Below are 20,892 nucleotides of genomic sequence, written 5' to 3' on the forward strand. Positions count from 1 at the left end.
ATGTGGTCAAGCATATGAACTACACTTGGCACAAGCACTTATCTTGTCAACTCTTAAAAGATATGCTTATTTACAACCTATGGAGATGTACACACTGAGCACAAAGCCACACAGCAACAAAATTACTCTTAAGAGTAAAATGTCACCTTTAGCCAAGAGATAAAGCCTGAATTCTCATTCAGCGTAAGGAAATGAACTGCAAACTCATTTGGAGACTCTGGTTACTCCCCAAAATTGAAAATTATTTATCTCAGTAAGGTCAGGGTCAGCTATTACGGGAGTACACAAATAACAGACTAACACACCAGGTAAGGCAACTGGAAATCGGAAGTGGATGAGCAACACAAGCATCTGTTGGAGAAACAGTAAATAGAAGCCTGCATTCCATTTTCTGAATTGACGGAAGTAACTTCTGGACTACTGGCACAATAAAAGCAATGACTTGTACTTTCTGGAAGATGATGGAAAAGTTAAATAGTCAAACAACTCCAGCGAATGTCTGACTAATGGAGTAACAGTTTAACTAGATCCTCATCTGGAAACACTTTAATATGAAACACAAGATTAAACACAAAATTAAGACTATAGTACATTAAAATTGTAAAAAAACACCAGAAGAAACTGGAAGCTGCCATAAGTGAAAAACAATTGTATAGTGTTGCCAGGAATATTGTATGAAGTTATTCCTCCTTCTCTTTTACCATGGCAACTGTTGGTCATAAATCTAATATTTTGTCTGAGTTATTGCCTCCTTTGAGTAAAACTTTAAGGTAGTTTGATAGGAGAACACTTGAAATGTAATGGCAAAGAAACTGTTACAGCAATAGACATCACTCCACACATACCTATCACAGGACAGACACGTTAAATTCCATTTAAAGGATCTCCTTAATTTTCTCTGGTAAATAAAGTGTTTACAAATCCACAAAAGTCACACGTGGTATATACGGTGTGTAAACTGTTACACTGCAGTGCATATTAATAGGTGCAAAAGAAAAGACTGTGAAGGCAAGCTACATTTTCTGCTTTTACACATTTATGCCAAAAGCCAATAAATGCCTTTTTTTGAAAGTTGATATGAAAACAGAAACTGTACATACTTTCTCGTATTTTGAATACAGAAGTAAAATTTAGAACACAGACGCACATCTAATCTATTGTCCACCTTTACATGCATGGAGCATTGGATAATCCAACATTGGTTGGATCTTAGCTGAACCAGACTTCAATTACTACATAGGAGTACTCCAATGTAGGCACCCCACACAACTTGCGTTTAAACAAACTCAGGTCAAAAACGTATTTCGCATTGGAAATACAACTTTGTCAGTCAAAGTACTAAGACTTCCTTATCTTGCCATACTCTAATTTATTCCAAGCAATATTGCTAATTCAGATTCCAAATCTCTCCAGAGAGAGTGAGACTTGTCTATAGATCTGTATCACTTGTAACAAGAACTGGCTTGCGTATAGCGAAGGGCAAGTGCCAATGTTCAGATTCTGTTACTGGTTCTGAGGACTCCCTCTTTAACCCAGTCAAAATGAATTTCTGTGTTTCTTCAACAATTTTCTAAGCTACAAAACCAAGAACAACAGCTTTCTTTTTCAAAACAGTTCAGTGAACCCAAATCAACTAATGTCCATAATTTAGGAACCTAGTAGGTCTCATTTCTATTTTAACACAAAGTATTCATAACATTTTACAAATTTTTCATCTTTTCAGAGCAGCAGACAAGCTGCATATTAAAAGCAGCATGTCCTTGCACATATAAAGAAAGCAGCATAAAAGACTGGTGCAGGGAGCAAGAGAAAAAACAGTAAGATGGAAACGTGACTGTTAAAACACAAATATAAAACTTTGGCTCCGACACATCAAATTACTCCTAGTTCTTAACTAACTGCAATCAAATTTGACATTACTGCCACTCTTTGGATTTGCACCCCTTTTAGATGAAATCATCAGAAGAACTGACTATCAGATTTTTTTACGCTGGAGGAAGGGGAGGAAATAACTCAGAAACTCACCATAGTCCTACTCTGGTTTTACTGCAGAAGCTCTTCCTCTTTGGTTTGATTACTAATTCTAGAAGCTAATCACAAAGCAAAGCGAGGAGAAAGGTGAGAGAACAAACAAAGGAACCCTGCAAAGAAACCCTATACTATTGATTCATATCAGAACAAGCAATGGTAGCTTTCACTAACTAAACACAGTTATTTCTTTCATCATTCCTCCTTAGGAGGATGACTGATGATGACAATAGTGAGCCTCAATGGGTTAAGTACTCTCATGGTCACCAAGAAACCTGGAGGGCTTCAGAGAGAAGCAGCAGCAGATGTAGAAAGGCACTGCATAAACACAGGACAGCCCAGGTTGGAAGGGATCTTGAAAGATCATCTGGTCCAACATTTTGTGGGAAAAATCTGATAAATTAGTGAATTACTAGAACACATACCAATATCTGGATTGAAGATTTCTTCCACAACCAGTTGAAAAAATTCTTTGGAAACACCTCCTTCATCTACTCCTTGCTCTCCTTCAAATTCAACATACAATTGCTTCTTCAAGTCTGCAGGATTTTCCATGGCAATCATCTCTAGCTATTGATTGAACAGACAGAAGTATTTCATTAGTAAATCTGTTTACTAGAAGAGTCAACTGAGTAACAAATAATGAAATCAAAACTATCCTCCAAACCTACAAAGAAAGCAAGTGTAAATCATAACAGTAAAATATCAGAAACCAACAGCAATGTTAATTGACTCTAAGCACGTATTAGAATTTGGGGATTAATGCAGCAAGAAATTTATCACAGATCTGATATGTTAGCCAATTAAGTTAAGCCTTTCTCCATTTATATTCTTTTAGACACTTAAGTTAGAATTGTGTTGCACAAAATTCACAGAAAACAATATGAAAACAAGATGTATTACTGGGATAATCAAACTCCTCTGACAATGAAAAGAGACTGCAATCCAATCTACAGGTTTGACAACAAATGGTTTTGTGAAGGGATAACACAGATATGTTTTCAGAACCTTTATGTGATAATTTACAGTGGAAGACAGAAGACAAGGCTTTGACTAGTAGTTGCATCTCACAAGCAAAGAGCTGGGGAAAAAACCTCAGAAATAAAAAGACACTAATACTACAGTCAAATTGATCCCCTTTGCTCTTGACCCCAATGAAGAAGTCTCAGAAATTTCTTGCTCTTATTTCTTCAGTGCCTTTAGCAGATCTAACGCATTGCTTCCATGAAAGTGAAAATTCCGTTAAGGTCAAATAGAAGTTGTGATGTTTCATAGGAAAAGGTTTCATGTCTATATAAAGGCCATTACAGGTTTTTCACTTTCTTCCAATAAAAACGTATCCTTTCAGTAAATCAAAAGGTATGCAGTATTTTGCTGCTGATAAGAAATATGCTGCTTAAAAGTGTAAACATATTGGTTAAACTTGTGCAGCATGATTACATTAAACATACCTATGTGGCAAAGAAAACTCAACAACAGTAAAGTAAGGCACAGATGGACCTGCACATTCCTCTGCCAAGACCAAATTACTGGTGAGATTCGCCTCTAATCTGGGCTAGCACAAAATGTACTTACCAGCAGGAGTCCTTAACATGCTGAACCATTTCTATTTCACTACCCTACCTTATTCGCACACACAAGCCAACACATCCTTTATGTCCCAGAATTTTACTACAGAAGCGTAAAGCAAAACAGGAACAGAACTGAGAGGATAAAGACAGCAATAACGACACCATCAACTCATAAAATGACAACACCGGTAAGAACGCATTTTCTCCTGGCAACTGCCAAGTCAGCCAGCTACGTTGCAAGCAGCACAGCAGGGGCAGACGGGTGACAGAAGTAAGGTGGTCATCATGGGCAACAAAGGGATTGAGAGCAGCCCTGCCGGGAAGGGCTTGGGGGTCATGGTGGATGAAAAGCTGGACATGAGCCACCAATGTGCGCTCAGAGCCCAGGCGGCCAACCATATCCTCGGCTGCATCAAGAGAAGCGCAGCCAACAGGGCGAGGGAAGGGATTCTGCCCCTCTACTCCACTCTGGTGAGAACCCACCTGGAGTCCTGCGTCCAGATCTGGAGCCCTCAGCACAGGAAGGACATGTAGCTGTTGGAGCGGGTCCAGAGAAGGCCACAAAGATGCTGGAGCACCTCTCCTATGAGAAAGGGCTGAAGGAATTGGGGTTGTTCAGCCTGGAACAGAGCAGGCTGTGGGTAGACCTTACTGTGGCCTTTCAGTACCTAAAGGGGGCCTATAGCAAAGATGGGGAAAATGTTTTCAGCAGGGCTTGTTGCGATAGGACAAAGAGTAATGATTTTAAACTAATGGACGGTAGATTTAGACTGGATATAAGGAAGAAATTTTTTACCACGACGGTGGTGAAACACTGGAACGGGTTTGCCCAGAGAGGTGATGGAGGCCCCATCCCTGGAAACATTCAAGGCCAGGCTGGACGGGGCTCTGAGCAACCTGGTCGACATGAAGATGTCCCTGCTCACTGCAGGGGGGTTGGACTAGGTGACCTCTACAGGCCCCTTCCAACCCAAAGCATTCTATTCTATTCTATTCTGGGTTTGAAGACTTTGAATCTCCTTATGCAAAAGGATTATGTGGGGAAAGAATTGTACTAACTGGTATTGAAAACTAGTATCGGGAAGAGAAGAAGTGTAACTCCATAGGATACAAAGCTCAGTTAAAAAAATGGAGGTAAGCCATGCAGACCCCAAGAATGAGAGCAAGCTAATTCAGATTAGCAGACTGAGATGTATATTAAATTACAAGAGTATGTGGAAAACTCAGTTATGTACTACCTAAAGCAGTCTGTCCATTTGGTATTTTATTGCATATAATTTGCAATGAACTAGTCTTGCTCCCCAGGAGAACAAACAGCATTCATTCTTTGAAATTCACTGTATTTTATCAACAATATTTGTGCAGCAAAACCATGTTGCAGTTCTACCCCCAGTGGTATTCTCATCACATGCTTCTGGTAACAGTGTAGTTTTGCATCTTGCTGTTCATGTAAATCTTAAAATTATGCATCTTATCGATGTGTAGAAAGATTCTGTTCCTGAATAGAAGGACAATGGATATTGAGCCATGTTCCAAATACAACTGAGACTTTTTAAAAGCAGAGAAGTACCATTTAGTTTAAGACCATAAGCACAGGTTATACATTCAAACTGGACAGACAGAAGCTCTCTTATCTGAATCCCTTCCACTTACAACTGGCACTAATACTACTTTGTTGTTTTCTCCCCAATCATGACACTGTAATATTTACCACCAGCAATTTACTATTTTGCAAGTTTTAAGAAATTTGATGAGTTCTGAGAAAGCAAGTATTGCCTTTGCATTTCTTTTTGGACAGCAACCCTTTGTCATAGTGTAAGGGCTCTCTTGTGTCCCAGAGATACACTTAATATTAAGGAGAGTGTTCCCATTTCTACATATATTGCAACTCAAAAAAAAGTTTCAAAATTATTTTTTGGCTGAGAACTACGCTGCAATGAATGATGTAAAAGAAAAGCAGTATTAAAAGTGGGGAAAGAAACATCCTCAACTGAGCAATGCCGAATGGACAGACTGCAATGCTGCAATGTCGTCTGTGAGGGAGTCAGATAAAGGATTACAAAAAGGACAGTATTTTGAGTGAAAACCTAACGTTCCTTGAAGTAGCTTCTATAACTAGGACAATGTTGATAAAGATTGTGAATTTAGCTGCTCCTTTGAACATCCATGTCTCTCAATACTGATGCTTCACGAGAAAACTGGAACTCAGTGGAAAACACAGCATTAGGCACAACAGCATAGAAGCACTGAATTTTAGCAGAACTGCAGCAGTGTTTCTACAGCAAGGAAGTACAAACTCGCAGTTTAAAGTTGTATGTTTTTTTAAATAATCAGAGCTACCCCAGTGGTGGCAACACAGATGCTGCTAGATAAACCCAACCTATGTGTATGCGTGAATTCCCAGAGTTTTAGAAGCTAACATGTTTTCTGCCATGATGGTTTGACTGGCCAAGCAGATGAATTCATCATTACATTTTCCAGGGACTTCCCAGAAAGCATTTGTAGCATGTCTGCAGCACTAACATCAAAAATTTAGTATCTACAAACTGAAAAGATGAAAGACAAGCCACGATGTTCTAAAGAGTATCTGTATTTTGTTGGCTGAAACATTATATTGTCCCACAGTATAAGGGACTGTATGATTTACTTTGTTTACTAAACAACAATGTGCTTTCCTGAGAGACAGGCATCTTCCATTGGATGACAGAAATATGACAACATTTAAAAGCTTAACGTAACACTGGAGTTTGATTACCTTCTTAAAAGTGATACTAATTGAAATAATCTCTATTCATTTAAAAACTATCAAAATACCCTCAAGTTCTAGCAGTGTAACATAAAAGTTCTCTCATGGCAGCGGCAGGAATACTTTCTGCATGCTAGAAGGCAAAAATGGCATGAACACAACATTTAAGTTTGAAAGTATCAGTGACAGAGGTGACCAGAGTCGGTCACTACATTTTCTGCTAAACTGCATGTGAAGTAATAACTTTAAGCAACTAAGCAGCATCCTCTCAAGCTGTGCTTTACAGTTCATGCATACATCACCATCGTCAGACATATTCTGCACACAACCAAGGCACACTATTGCTGAGATATAAAACTGAACACGCATAAACATCGACTTAGTCTAAGAGAACCTCAAAGCTTCTGGGGTACTTTGTTGCTAATAAACTGTGAGAGAATCTGCCTATTGGCTTCAATTGTCACGTAAGAGTTTTTGCTTATCAACAGACTTAGCAGAGTCATTTAAAAGCAGGAGAGGCTTGCTGCCTGTCAGCTGTTTACATTCAATGTAAAATTTGTCAACGCGAGTTTCTAATTCGTAAGCAAGTACCAGTCAGACTCCCATCACATTTTCACTTGCAGAACCCGTGTGTCGTAACTCACACCCTTTAAATTACTGCTACCTGAGAATAAATCCATACGCAATTTGCGCAAAAAAACAGTAGAGGAAGAAGATGAAATAAAAACCGCTGGGGAATGAAAAGACAGAAGAGAGGATTTAAGGATAAATTTCCTTTCATTACTATTCAGGTAACATGACTCGGCAGGAGTACAGTTAACATTTCAAAAGCAACCTGTTAGACAAAAAAAGCATGCTCACTGCTTTCAAGAACTGCAGACTCAGCTACCCACTCCCAAATGTAAGGGATCCTTAATAAAAGTGAGGACTAGGACTTTCCTATTTGCAACCGTATGCCCCCCAGTGACTTTTCAGACTAACATACATATAAATAAGTATGCAATAAATATATAATACAAAGAAAGCATGTTTCATTAAGTCAATTTCAACAAAAAAAAAGAAAAATAAGTTTCGGATGCAAGTTTCATACATGCAAAGAAATCCAGTAATGAATATGTAAATAAAATTTTTGCTTAGATGTATTTGTTCCAGGGTGAACTAAGACTCTCTTAATAAGCAGCTTTAAACAAGTTATTGCTTTAAAGAGATTTAAAAAGGTATTGCTTCAAATTCTCAGTAAAAGAAAAAATTCTACAGTAATTAAAAAAAAGAGTCACTTATCAGTGCTCACACTGGTTTTAATGAAGTCCAAAAAGTCAGATGTACATAATGAATTCTGAAAGTTTAAATTTTAAATATTGATAAGAAAAAAACCAACTTGGTGGTAACTAAATTAGCTTGACTAATTAGCAGAGAAAGACCTGTACTTAGTCCATTTTCAAAAAGAAATTATGAAGACTGATCAATATATTTTCTTGAAAAATATCCAGCATCAACAAGGAAAAATATGAATAAGATCATCTCAACCTAATTTTCATCAATATTCCTGAAAATGCTGCTGTTATGAAATTATCAGAGTTATTTCATATATAGTCAAAACGGCTGCAGTGGTTGTTCTGTAAAGACAAAGGTCTAGTGACATTAAATTGCAAGTAATTATATATTCAACAAGCGTTCAAGTATTCAAACCCCAGAAGTAAAAAGTGCAATGCAAGGGTAAAGATACTGGAAATCATAATTACTTACCTGTAATTTAAGCATATTTGGAAACATTTTGTCACTGAACAGATCTAAGAACACCCTTTTACTACTGAAGACCATTATCTTGGCAACATCTTTCTGACAGTTTTCAGTGAGACCCTTCCAGATTTCAATACTGCAGCTGCAACTATCACTGAAGCAAACGCGTACAAAGTGGTTTTCACTTCAGCATGATGCTGTCAGTGCTATTACAGAAGCAGATGGTACCCATCTCTGACCTGCAGTTCCAGCTTTGACTGCCATCAGAGACAGAGCAAGTCACTTTAATGATTACGACATAGGACTGAAAATTTTCATCCAACCCAATTACAGGACAATTAGGAAGCAGAAACAAATTATGAAATTTACTAAGGAGAAAAAACAAAAGACTTCTCAACCTGTAACAGGAAGTACCTGTGTTAACAACAGCACGCAATTGTTAAACAGATCAGGCACCCGCTGAAGAAAGTGCAAGATGACAGCATGGAACAATATTTTCCCTACAGTACTTTTCCAGCTACCAGCAGACTTACAGCTTAGAGACTTCCTGAGGTTTGCATGTGGGTCACATCAAAATGCCTGTCATGCCCACTAGCTTTGGATGGATCTTTCTTTCATGGAGAGGTACAAGTTCTGGGCAATGAAACCCATAATTTTAAGGTACACTGTGTGGAAAAATTATGTCCTTTTGCTTCTGTTAAGCCTGCTTGCTGATAATATGACTTGGTGCTACTAGTTGAGAAAATCAGTATTTCCCACTTAACTTCTCCATGCCACCTTTTACATCCTCTCAGTCATCTTTTTTACCATCAAGAGGACTTTACAATCTCTTTGAAGAGACTCTGAACTACATCCATTTTGATGGATTATTCCTGCATCCATTTTGATATTGAGACGAAACAAATGGAAAGAGAGACACAGGCACACCACAGTAAACAGAGACATTGTATTGTTTCATTTCCTCCTTTCTTAACTTCTAACACTTCCTCAGGAATATTTAAAATCTCTTCCTTGAACACTGGTGCTTCGCAAAACCAGTTAAAACTCATCAATAATTAAAAGGCGACTTCTGAACTCACTACATATATTTATCAACAAAATTTTCTCCAAGTCCACATTGTCTCACAACAGCTATTTTGTTGCATCTGTTTGCAATGGCACATACAGCTCCGTTCCTCCAGCTAGGATGGCAAGTCTTCGTTCATCTCATTTTACTGAATATAATCTATTTTCCACTTTTGAGAAATATCTCGGCTGCACTTGCTCTCGTTGACTAACACTACAGCTCAACTCAGACTACTTGAATTTAGAACAGTTTTATATTTTTATTTTCTGTTCTAGAGTAAACTGTTTAAAATTCTGACTCTCCTTGGGGCTTTGACAGTCAGATCACCACAATTTAGCATGTGCTGACAGCTTAAATTATCAGCCATAAAAGGATCCATGGCAACTGCCCAGGCATGTACTTATAGACTGCTAGGCTGTGCAAGGGCTGCTGCAAACGCATCGTAATTTGAATTGGTATGTTTGAGCTTAATCTGATCTAAATTACCTAAATTTCCAACAGGCCAAGAGTGTGCACAGCAGTGACTGCTGCGGCCCCGTTGCAATACAGCAGCTGCACCAACTTCATGTTGCCCATGAGCTTTCTAAGCAACACTAAACATACTTTTTTTGTCCTCAAAGATTTCAACTTCTTTCCACAACAAGCAACATGTAGAAGAAAGCCTTTTCTCGTATTTACAGATTTTCCTTTCCATCATGAGCGTGAGGAGGAAAGTCTGCTTCCTCTCTGCTGGAACAGACATTAAAAGGAACATCTCCCTGAAACCAGCTCTTACCCTCTTCTAGCCCATCCTCTCCTAAAGAGATAGTACTGTCCCTCCCTTTTTCTAGTACTTACATATACAAAAGCTGAACAGTCAAGGAAATAAACTCCTTTACATTCATGTGACAAAACATAACTGGATACAACTGTAAGTCTGATACTTAGTATAATTACAAAGAGTATTATTCTTCAGTTAGAAAACTGGTACATACTAGGCTTTAATCATAAAATAGTATATTTCTCATTTGCCTAATATAAAATTGGGTTTACAGACAGATGCCATTTCTCCATTGCAATTTTATTTTTCCCTAATGGTACTGGAGACAAACGTTTTCCCTGATAAGTCATAATATCAGCAATTCCCATGAAGCAGCTAACCCATCTGGAAATTCATAGGTACCCAGAAAAATCAAGGTTGGAGCTCATTTAGGGCTCTCACAACTGACGTTCAGTAGCAGTTAAAGTCATCAAATCTAACTAGAAGTAACAGCTGGGCTGAGAGGCAAAAAAAAGGTACTTTACCCAGAGTCTCTCCAACCATACATCTGCCTCTTCAGCAACAAGCTTTAAAGCCATGGTTAGTTTTACAAATATTGTTGTGCTTCAATAACAGAAAACAGAAAAATGACCTTCTGAAAAATAAGAGCTTTAAGCAAAAAATAAAGGGAGGAAGAATCCTCCCATTAAAGGACATATTTATGGAAAAAAGTTTACTGTGAAATATTCTTTATAGTTTGTATCCTGTATAATTCCCATCTTCCAAAAAATGCATGAACAAATAGCTTTAAGTTTTACTTTCAGAAGCCAGCACATTCAGAAATGGGCTGCTCTCACGGTTCTCAGGCACTAGCAGTTCTGCCTTCTCCTTTCTCAGTAATATCAGCATTTGCACCAAATTGCAACAACGCTTAGAAAAGCAAGAAGTTCTACTTATCACGCAGGCATGACACACACTTTATATCTAGAAGTTCAGAAGTCCACAAGAAGAGAACGCAACTGAAAGGTTTTAATTCCATCTCTGATCTGAAAAACCCTACTATCAAAAGATGATCCAAGACAGCCCAGAGGACAAAAAAAAGTACTGAAACAGAAGCTGGTTACTCTCACCATTAAGAGCTGTAACTGCGCAGAACCGGTTAACAGGGCATAAGAACTACTGGACACTTTAAGACATCTAAGTCTGCAATCACTCTGAGTAGAAATGGTTCTGCTGAACATACAAATCTTCCGCAGCGCGCTTAGAATTCCAAATTAATATGGTAAAGCTATTTGAGTTTCTTCTAGAGGAAATCTAGTACATAAAATGCTACACTCGCACGCAGTCCTTTTCAGTCAAAGCCCACGTAGTTTGCACCAGTCAGAATCAACAAACCAAGGTTCCATGTTGCTGCACGACTTACCCGGACGAGTGCATCATCTATGATGTGATCACGTCTCACTTTAAGTCGCAAATATGGGTTGAGCTGCTGGCCTTGAACTAAGCTGTAGAGCACAGTTATGCGTCGTTCACTGTACATCCGGATTCTATTGTCATAATACAATCCCAGGTTCTTGGTAACAGCATTCAATATGAAGGGACAGGTCATAAAAGAGAACTTATTTTCTGTTTCTACTTTGAAGAAAGTGTAATCTTTGTCCATTTCTAGAACATCATTCAGTGGTTCATTAATAAATTCTTCAAAAGGGATAAGTGGTTTTCTGCAATCTATAGTTTTAACACCAAGTTCAGTTTCCAGCGGGTCCACTCTAGGACCTTTTTTATTCCTTCTTTCCTCACCCAACAGCTCTTGCAGAGTTAGTTCACTTGATTCTGGGATGGGTTCTTCATCTTCCTCTTCGTTATGATCTGTATCCACATCCCCTCCTACTACATTTGCATAGTAAACCATTTTCAAGCACTTTGAAGCAGCAACAACAGCATCATCATCATTCACTAGGTTACGACTATTGAACTCATTGCTTATGACTTTGTAAGTAATAAGCTGCTGAAACGTTTCCATCATTCTCCGAATTTGGTCTGCTCTGTACTTAGACCACAATCTGACCAGTTTTGCTTGAGCTGCAAGGGGTAGTTTGCTCATTGCTTTGCAAAACAATGGCAGAGCCATTTCCAGATATTCTGGGCTATGAAGATTGCCATTCTCCATAACGATAATAAACAAATTCAGATAGTTAGGATCCCGAGAGTACACATTATGGTAAGTCAAGTCACATTCCACATTAGGTGACAAGTACACAAGTGCATTTAAAAAGGCAGTTTCTATTTTTTCATTAGAAAGTAATCTATCATAGACCCGTCTGACTGCCTCGATATCTACAGACACTTCATCCGGGCCTAGTTTTTGGAGGTTATTATCTCCCTGTGTGTTATCACCTATTCTTGACGACGAAGATGATGATGCACCTGAATCTTCTTCCATAGCAGCAGCCGAACAGGCGGCTTTTTCCTTTTCATCTTCATCTTTGTCTTCATCCTTTCCTTGAAGAGATTTGAGCTCCTCCTTGGTGTGCTGCTTGGCTTTTCGGAAACTCTGTACCAATGCTTCAGCACTAGAAAATACTCTCCCAATCACCCGGATTAAAGGGGAATAATCTTCTTTCTCTCGACATAGTTCAAGAATTTCATATATCTTGTCTTCTGTTAGAAAAGTCACATCTATAAAAAGATAAAGTATTAATTTAAAGATAAAAATTAAAAAGAAAAAATATTTCTAATTCGCTCTACTCAAGGAAGCTGTGTATCGTATCATTAACACTGGAAAAAACAGTCTCTGTGCCATATAAATTCCGGACAGTTACTTTATAATTTCATTAGCATGAAGAGTCATGATTTCATTCACTATGATTTTAAAAAATATTTTATTCATGGATGTAGATCAGCAAACATGCTCAATGGTAAAACTGTTTTGCAGCCAATTAACTACATTTAGTAGTTAACAGTATTGCATTGTCTAAATGACCAACTAAATCAATAAGACGTTTAAAAGACTTAATAAGACTGTGACAATATAGTCTTCTGGTAAATCTGCACAGTTAATGTGTAAGTCATTAAACTATACACAAACTGAACTGTATCAACCTCTTCTTTCCAACATAGCACGTGCATGTGGACTTCATATGCCCTCTCTCCCTATCTTGAAGAAAACGGTCAATAATTTGTTTTGTTGGATATTAATGGGAATATAAGATCTCTTATTTCTATTTGTATTGATTTCTGCAACTGTTGTTATACTAAATTGATGCCTGAAATCCTTCCAAAAAACCACAATGCATGCTCACAAATCTCTGCTGCCTTCTAAATTACACACACAGTTGGGCACGTGGGTTATTTCTTTGCCCATTAGGCCTCACTGAGATACACAACTTCAGTATACTCATCAACGCGCTATTCAGATGAACAAGCTGGTTTACCCACATCATCTGCACATTCACATGGGCTTCAAATACCTGTCTGTTCCCCCTATTGCCCAAACCCCTGATATGAAGTAAGTAATTTGGTGGTCCATTTGTTATTTGAAATCTTCCCTTCTCTTCAGAAAAGGGGAGAAAACTTTATTTATAGCTTTCTATGCTACTTCTCAAACAGGACCCACAGGTGCTTTCACCTCAGGTGATGATATAGAGTAGGATTACCACCTGATCAGATTCTGAAAAGATGTCCTAGTTTAAACAGATTATTCTGAACCAAAACATAATCTAGAACTAAAACTGAATCTGTTTAATAGCATCCCTAGAGATCTAAAAACCACACATCACAGCACTATTCACCATTAACACTAGAACTACCACTTCTGCAGAAAGAAAGAAGCGTATCATTTTAATAGTTACATCTTAAAGTGTTTTGAAATGTGATTGCCTACACTAACATTCATTCCAAGCAGTCATTAAATTAAAAATACAAACTAAATGATGCAAAGACAGACAACCTATTGATTTTCAGAGAGCCCCAAGCCATTCTTAGAGCCCATATAACACAGGAAACATTGAGCTTATGTCATGCTACTGAGACTGACTTCCAACCGATCTGAAGACAGTAAAAAAGCTTCAAAACCAAAATCTGTCCTGTTAAAAAAACAGCACTGAAAATATTATGAAAAGATTCAAGCTTAGTGCAACAGCTCCTATTTTTATCTGCTGCAGTGCATGCTGAAGAAGCAAACTTGACTAAAAGAAATTTAACTGCCGATACAGATGCTGTTCCACGTCATAGCTCCTCAAAAGGAGGAGCATAGCCTCAAGTTCACTGACTCTGGATTGCAGAGGTTATTCATTGCATAAAAATTATCAGCAGAAGTTGACAATTTAACAATATAACACATTTCAGATTTCCACACTTACAACAGGAATTCAACAGTCATTCTTTTAAAGGTTTTAGTATCCAAGGAGCTAATCACACGCTACTTCCAGTTGAAGTATTTAGTACTGCCATCAGCAGTTTCGTAACAGTTTTAAGTTGTATCCTGTGACCATCCTCTAACTAAGTTGTCATAATGGTCTGTCCCATTTTTAATCCACAGCAGTGAGAACAGCTGGAGAAAAGCAAACGTTACGCAAAGCTTTCTTTTAACTCAAGTCAATTTTAGCTGACTTGTGTCTGAATGTGTGAGCTTTTACATGCCTTCTCCTCTTACTCTTTTGATTACAACTATGTGATCCAGCAAAGTAAACATATCTCCCCTCAGAGCTTGTTCTCAGTAATACTCCATGACAAATCTGCACATGAAGTCAAGCTTAAGCAGTGATTATCGACTGTGAAAAAGACTGCATGTGATTTATATATTGCCAACACCACACTCCCTAATTAGCAAATTTATTAATTATCTTTTCATTATGTCTTATGGAAGCTTTGTTATTACTGTGTGTTCTCTGACTGTCCACTAACCTCCTCTGTTCTCAATTTAACATTTTGGTGATCAAAGCTGAAAACAGCTTTCTTTTGAAATGGCTCACTGTATATATGACTACATTTGTAACCCATGTTTGTTATATATTTACAATTTTTCTATTTCCTTGCTCTTTTTGGACTGGCATTAAAGATATTACTGAGACACTGACAATGGCCTCCAGATACATTTTTCCCCAAAGAGGAAGAAGTCTTAAGGCTTAGCACTACAGAAAAGTAATTTCAGTAATTCTTTCTGAAGGGATTTCTTTCAATTTATTTAGAACTTTCAATCCTACACCAAGCATAAAAATAAACTGCACATCCTTTCCTTCGCTTTCTTAAACCTTAACTGCAGTTTTCCCAGTAACTGTTGCTCCAGATGGATCTTAAACAATTTCAGAGAGCTAGTTTCCTTAGACATTGTCCAATTCCAAAGGTAAGAGTCTCAGATGGGCTTTAAGAACGCAACAATGCTCTCTGTCCATACAGCTACAATGACAGGTCAATACTTGTGATGCTCCAACAGATGAAGTCTGAGCCATTGCTTTAGAGAACAGACTGTCTCTGGAGATAGGCTGAGAAAACCCTTAGGTATCTATCTTGGGGAGAGAGGACAGTAGGGTCAGAGAGAAGGAGGAAAATCCTGTATGTGCAAACCTCCATTAAAAATACACAAAACCAAGAGACAAATCAAACAGACCTAATGTGCCTCTTACCTCTCTAACACTACACTGGCTCCCCTTCTCCTCTCCCTGCTGTTTGCCTCTCTGCTTACTCAGGTCATAAATAATTTGGGGACAAATTTATCCTTGGCATCAGATAAAGAACGAACTGATGCAGGTATTGACTGGAGCATCTTAGGTCCCTTATAACACAGTACTATGTCTTATTACTGATCCTGTAGGGCTTTTTAATTCTTTGCTGTAAACAGTTCAGATTTGTTCATCTTAACTAAAGGAGGTGAAACTAAGTTTATACAACTTCTTGCAACAATACTTAAAAAAGGTCTGCTCAAAGTTTAATGGCTTTAATTTCATTTAGCTTGTGATTTCTGTTTGCATCACAGGTTTTGGTGACAACTAGAATTGTAGTATGTATTTATTATTCTAGAGAGTTTGAAATGCTAAACAGAAGTTAGAACAGACATACAAAACAGTATTTAATTTTCATACGCTGGCTCAGAAATCACTAAAATTTTTTGATCTTGGTAGGTGTATTGCCTATCATCCACTGTATCATTTTTTGTTCATCTTATGTTTCTTAACATAGAATCTGGAGTTAGTTAAAGTATAACTTTTATAACTCATTAACTACAGAAGAGTTACGAAACTAGTGAAACTAAAGCAGTCATACAACAGCACTTAAACTCTCCACATTTGCAAAACCAGTAACCTCAGAGAGCAACAAATGCATGTGGATTTTAACAGATGTGTTAAAGGCCCAGATTTGGAATCAGTGTTCAGCAATAATGCAGCCATATTTCAGAATCCATAGTAAAATATTTGATTGCCCAGTATTACATTTTACTTCAGTCAGCAGAACACCACCACAGTCAATTCTGTAGGCTTTTACTCATGGATACTAAATGTGTTTATTTTAGGAAAATTCTAAATAGCATCTTACCTTTAAAGTCATCTCTTGGGCCTTGCATCTCCTTCTTGTTCATTTTTCGGTCAGTACAGGAATTGTTATGGGCACCTTTGGAATTGTTTTCTAGGTAAGCTGAGCTCGTTCCTTTCTTGGAGGGATGAGGATCACAGAGTTTTGCATTAATCTTATAAAGCTCGAGGGCCTTAATGGCTGCTGCATTGTTATCCATACGGAGAAAAGTTGGACAGGAAGCACAAAATTCATTCGTGCAGGCTTCATTTCCACAGCCCTCAGTTAACTGGTGGTAGTAGCGCTCTATTAGATGCTTTGCAGCTGCTCGCTTCCTGTAGCAAACATTCAAACAGTAAGTACAAGGATTAGTAGTGCTTTCATATACAAAGCTCATTCAAAAGCATCAGCAAGGCAGAGATTAGTCAGGCACTGAAACACAAGATTTCTGTGTCAGAGATGACACATCAGGAGATTTTTTTTAAATGCAGGATTCTCATCTTGACAAATGCAAATATATTTAACACAATTTAATTTGTGGGTCCTATGTAAGTGAAAGGCAAATCCTGTTTATGCAGTTTTCAGCTTTATATTCTAGTGTTACAGTGGACACAGTCTTGTTCAGTTCTGAACAATCTCAATTGTCACTGAAAGAAAGAGCAATTTAGATGCAAAGCAAGGCTGCAATTGAAACAGAACTGGATCTCACACAGGTGATTGAGTCTGATGTATAGTACCGAGGTACGGTTGCCACTGACAGAGGGAAGAAGCATGAAATACAAACGATTCAGGCATTAATTTAGTAACACTATCAATACTACACCAATAGGATATAAACCCTTTAAAAAAAATCTAAATCATTTTTGAATAAGATTCCAGATGACTAAGTTATCAGATATTTAGTCTTCTTAAATCCATACGAAGAATATTCCTCGGTTCATTAAACTGCTGACAAAACCACGATGAAAGATGAGCTCAAGGCTGAATATCTCTCTCCTCAGCTTAATAACATATATGGTTGCCTAAAAAAACTATTTTGCCAAATAGTCCCCTTTCTCCTGCAATTTTGAAGAATTACAACTGTCTCTCTATACAAGTCAATGTGCTCAGTACTATATAGACACACACAAGAAAATATAACTGGCAATTAAAAATAGTCACAGGCTTTTACAGAAACATGCAAATGATAAAGAAATCGCCGGAAAGATGCATGTAACTGAGACAGAAGCCGCATGCAGCACCAAGAGCACCATATCTGACCACATTTTGGAAAGAAACCCCCAAACCTTCATTTCATTTAAGAAAAGGAGTTATCAACAAAAAATACAAACCATGAAACATTTCAAACGTTTTGGTTAGGTGTAACATGCAGGCTTTTAATCAAACTTCAGTGATATAGTACTACAGAGATTAGAACATGGGAAGCAAGATTTTAACTAGAAATTGTGATATTAACTTAAAGTTGCCTTTTGCAATGTTGATGCACAGAATCACAGAATTATTTCGGTTGGAGGAGACCGTCAAGATCATTGAGTCCAACCATTAACCTAACACTGAATTCCATCACTAAACCATGTCCCTAAGCTCCGCATCTATGTGTCTTTTAAATACCTCCATAGAACAAGTACTCGAGAACTGAAGTACTAGACCCACTGGTACTACTTAGCACTTGCTGCACCTAACTGTTAATACCAGCTGGTTAAGTATCAGTTTCAACGCAGGTGCTTCAGAAGGGGAAATGTCCCCAAGTTCCGAAAGTAACTACTGAGGTGTATCTTATTCAGTAATAACAACTTTGCAATAACAACTTTGCTCCAGAAAACTATTCTTACAAAGAAAACCATTACCTCAGTATCTACCTGACCTTCCAAATGCCCCAGTGTGTTCCAAGACGAAAAAGCTGAAAAGTTTCCCTGGCACCTTGACCCAGAGGTGGAAGACCATAAAAAAAAATAAAGCAGCCCTAGCAATATCGTCAAACCCACTACTATATGAACAAGGAATTATATTCTTGTATTCTGATCCTAGGAAAGAATTCTAGTCTCTCAAATTTTTGTATGTAGACTTAGGAAAATTTGCCTCTCTCCATGTATGCTTTTTTACCTTTTCTTTCACACTTTAGCTTTTAGTACAGAGGCTTTAAAAAAACAGCAGGGTTTTAGTACAGCTTAGACCACCACATGGTTTCACAGACATCTATTTCTGAATGCCAAGATTTCATACGCTAATCATTCTTTACTTCCAATCATTCCAGACATTCAGATTTAGAATATGAAATACCATCATTTGTAAGCAGGTACGCATAGATAACAAGGAGGTGACTGGGGACAGCCAACATGGCTTCACAAAGGGCAAATCGTGCCTGACCAACTTAGTATCCTTCTATGATGGGGTTATAGCATTGGTGGACAAACGGCGGGCAACTGACATCATCTACCTGGACTTGTGCCAGGCATTCGACACTGTCCCGCATGATGTCCTTGTCTCTAAATTGGAAAGACATGGATTTGACAGATGGACCACTTGCGGGATAAGGAACTGGCTCAATGGATGCACTCGAAGAGTTACAGTCAATGGCTCGATGTTCAGGTGGAGACCAGTGACGAGTGGTGTGCCTCAGGGGTCAGTACTGGGGCCGGTGCTGTTCAGTATCTTTGTCGGCAACATGGACAGTGGGACTGAGTGCACCCTCAGCAAGTTTGCTGACGACACCAAGCTCAGTGGTGTGGCTGACATGCTGGAGGGAAGGGATGCCATTCAGAGGGACCTTGACAGGCTGGAGAGGTGGGCCTGCATGAACCTCATGAAGTTCAACAAGCCCAAGTGCAAGGTCCTGCACATGGGTCGGGGTAATCCAATACACAAGTACAGGCTGGGCAGAGAGTGGCTCGAGAGCAGCACTGAGGAGAAGGACTTGGGGGTACTGCTGGATGAGAAGCTCAACATGAACCACGAATGTGCGCTTGCAGCCCAGAAAGCCAACCGTAGCCTGGGCTGCATCAAGAGAAGCGTGGCCAGCAGGGCGAGGAAGGGGATTCTGCCCCTTTACTCCGCTCTCGCCTGCGTCCAGCTCTGGAGCCCCCAACACAAGAAGGACATGGATGTGTTGGAGCGGGTTCAGAGGAGGGCCACAAAGATATCAGAGGGCTGGAGTACCTCTCCTACAACGACAGACTAAGAGAGTTGGGGCTGTTCAGCCTGGAGAAGAGAAGGCTGCAGGGTGACCTTAGAGCAGCCTTCCAGCACCTGAAAGGGGCCTACAGGAAGGATGGAGAGTGACTTTTTCACAAGGGTGTGCAGTGATAGGACAAGGGGGAATGGCTGTAAACTAAACGAGGGCAGATTTAGATTAGATATTAGGAAGAAACTCTTCACCATGAGGTTAGTAAAACACTGGAACAGGTTGCCAGAGAAGCTGTGGATGCCCTCTCTCTGGCAGTGTTCAACGCCAGGTTGGATGGAGCTCTGAGCAACCTGGTCTAGTGGAAGATGTCTCTGATCATGGCAGTGGGGTTGAAACCAAGTGATCTTTAATGTCCCTTCCAACCCCTTACCATTCTATGATTCTATAATGTGAAAGCCTTTCTTTATTAGTATTGAATTTTTACACCTGAGCTACAGCCACCTGTCTCACCAACATGCTCCTTATTGACTCTTCTTGCAGCCTCTCCTATGCATTGCCTTAATGTTGTCATGAAAGCTCCAACTCAAGTTGCATCTTAGTGTTCCTTTAATTTTCCTCCCTCTCACTGACCAGGTTTTCCACAGTGCATGCAAAACAGTAGTTATTTCATATACACATTACCATTTTAACTTAATCCTTCCTCATCACATTTTCCTTCCATCTCAATTCTCCATTGCAGTCTACACGTAGATCACAAGTTTCTTGCCATAATTTTTGTGTTTTCTGACCTGTGTAATACACCTATGAATGTTATATGGTTTATTTCTTGGAGTTGTGCTAAGTATATATTTAGGAGAGTGTGTGTGTATTTATTTATTTACCTAAAGCAGCTAGAGTTGTTAGATTAGGTATTTTGAGAAAAGCTGATATTGTGAAAAGATGACCAATTCCCTATGAAGAGAGAACTTATGTTTTCCAACGGGAAAATTTGTTAGTCTTAAAGAGGCATGCACACCTTTCTAGCTTACATAACACCTAGTTTGAATAAAGTTATTTCAATGTATAAACACTGATATATTAACAACACATTTTATCACATTAAACAACACTCCACCTTAATCAGGTCATATCTGAGACAAAGCTAAGCTGACTTGTCTCTAAGATGTAACTTGAAGGACTCAAGATTTTTTGCTTCCAATATTTAACTACCAATTACTTCTTAAACTGTGCCATGCCTATGATAATGCTGTTTGTACAATCATTTTCATTTTGACACATGGTCAGAGTCACTGACTGAAGTTCTGAAAAATTCTGTTAGAGGCAGAAGGTCCGACTGAAAGCTAGATTATTTTTTTTAAATCAACTATTGAA

At 38.6% G+C, this 20,892-nt stretch overlaps 1 protein-coding gene across 6 annotated transcripts in view; it reads right to left on the reverse strand.

The window, feature by feature from the left end:
- Window positions 1–20,892, reverse strand: part of UBE3A (ubiquitin protein ligase E3A) — a 55,495-nt gene that overhangs the window by 6,664 nt on the left and 27,939 nt on the right. For all 6 annotated transcript variants that reach the window (XM_075427183.1, XM_075427166.1, XM_075427174.1 and 3 more), the window contains 3 exons: window positions 16,422–16,732; window positions 11,314–12,569; window positions 2,454–2,598 (listed from right to left, as the gene is read on the reverse strand). In XM_075427183.1, the coding sequence (XP_075283298.1) occupies window positions 2,454–2,598; window positions 11,314–12,569; window positions 16,422–16,732 (1,712 nt within the window). The remainder of the gene's footprint in view (window positions 1–2,453; window positions 2,599–11,313; window positions 12,570–16,421; window positions 16,733–20,892) is intronic.

The sequence above is a fragment of the Opisthocomus hoazin genome, chromosome 1 (assembly GCF_030867145.1).
Source record: "Opisthocomus hoazin isolate bOpiHoa1 chromosome 1, bOpiHoa1.hap1, whole genome shotgun sequence".
Classification (NCBI taxonomy): domain Eukaryota; kingdom Metazoa; phylum Chordata; class Aves; order Opisthocomiformes; family Opisthocomidae; genus Opisthocomus; species Opisthocomus hoazin.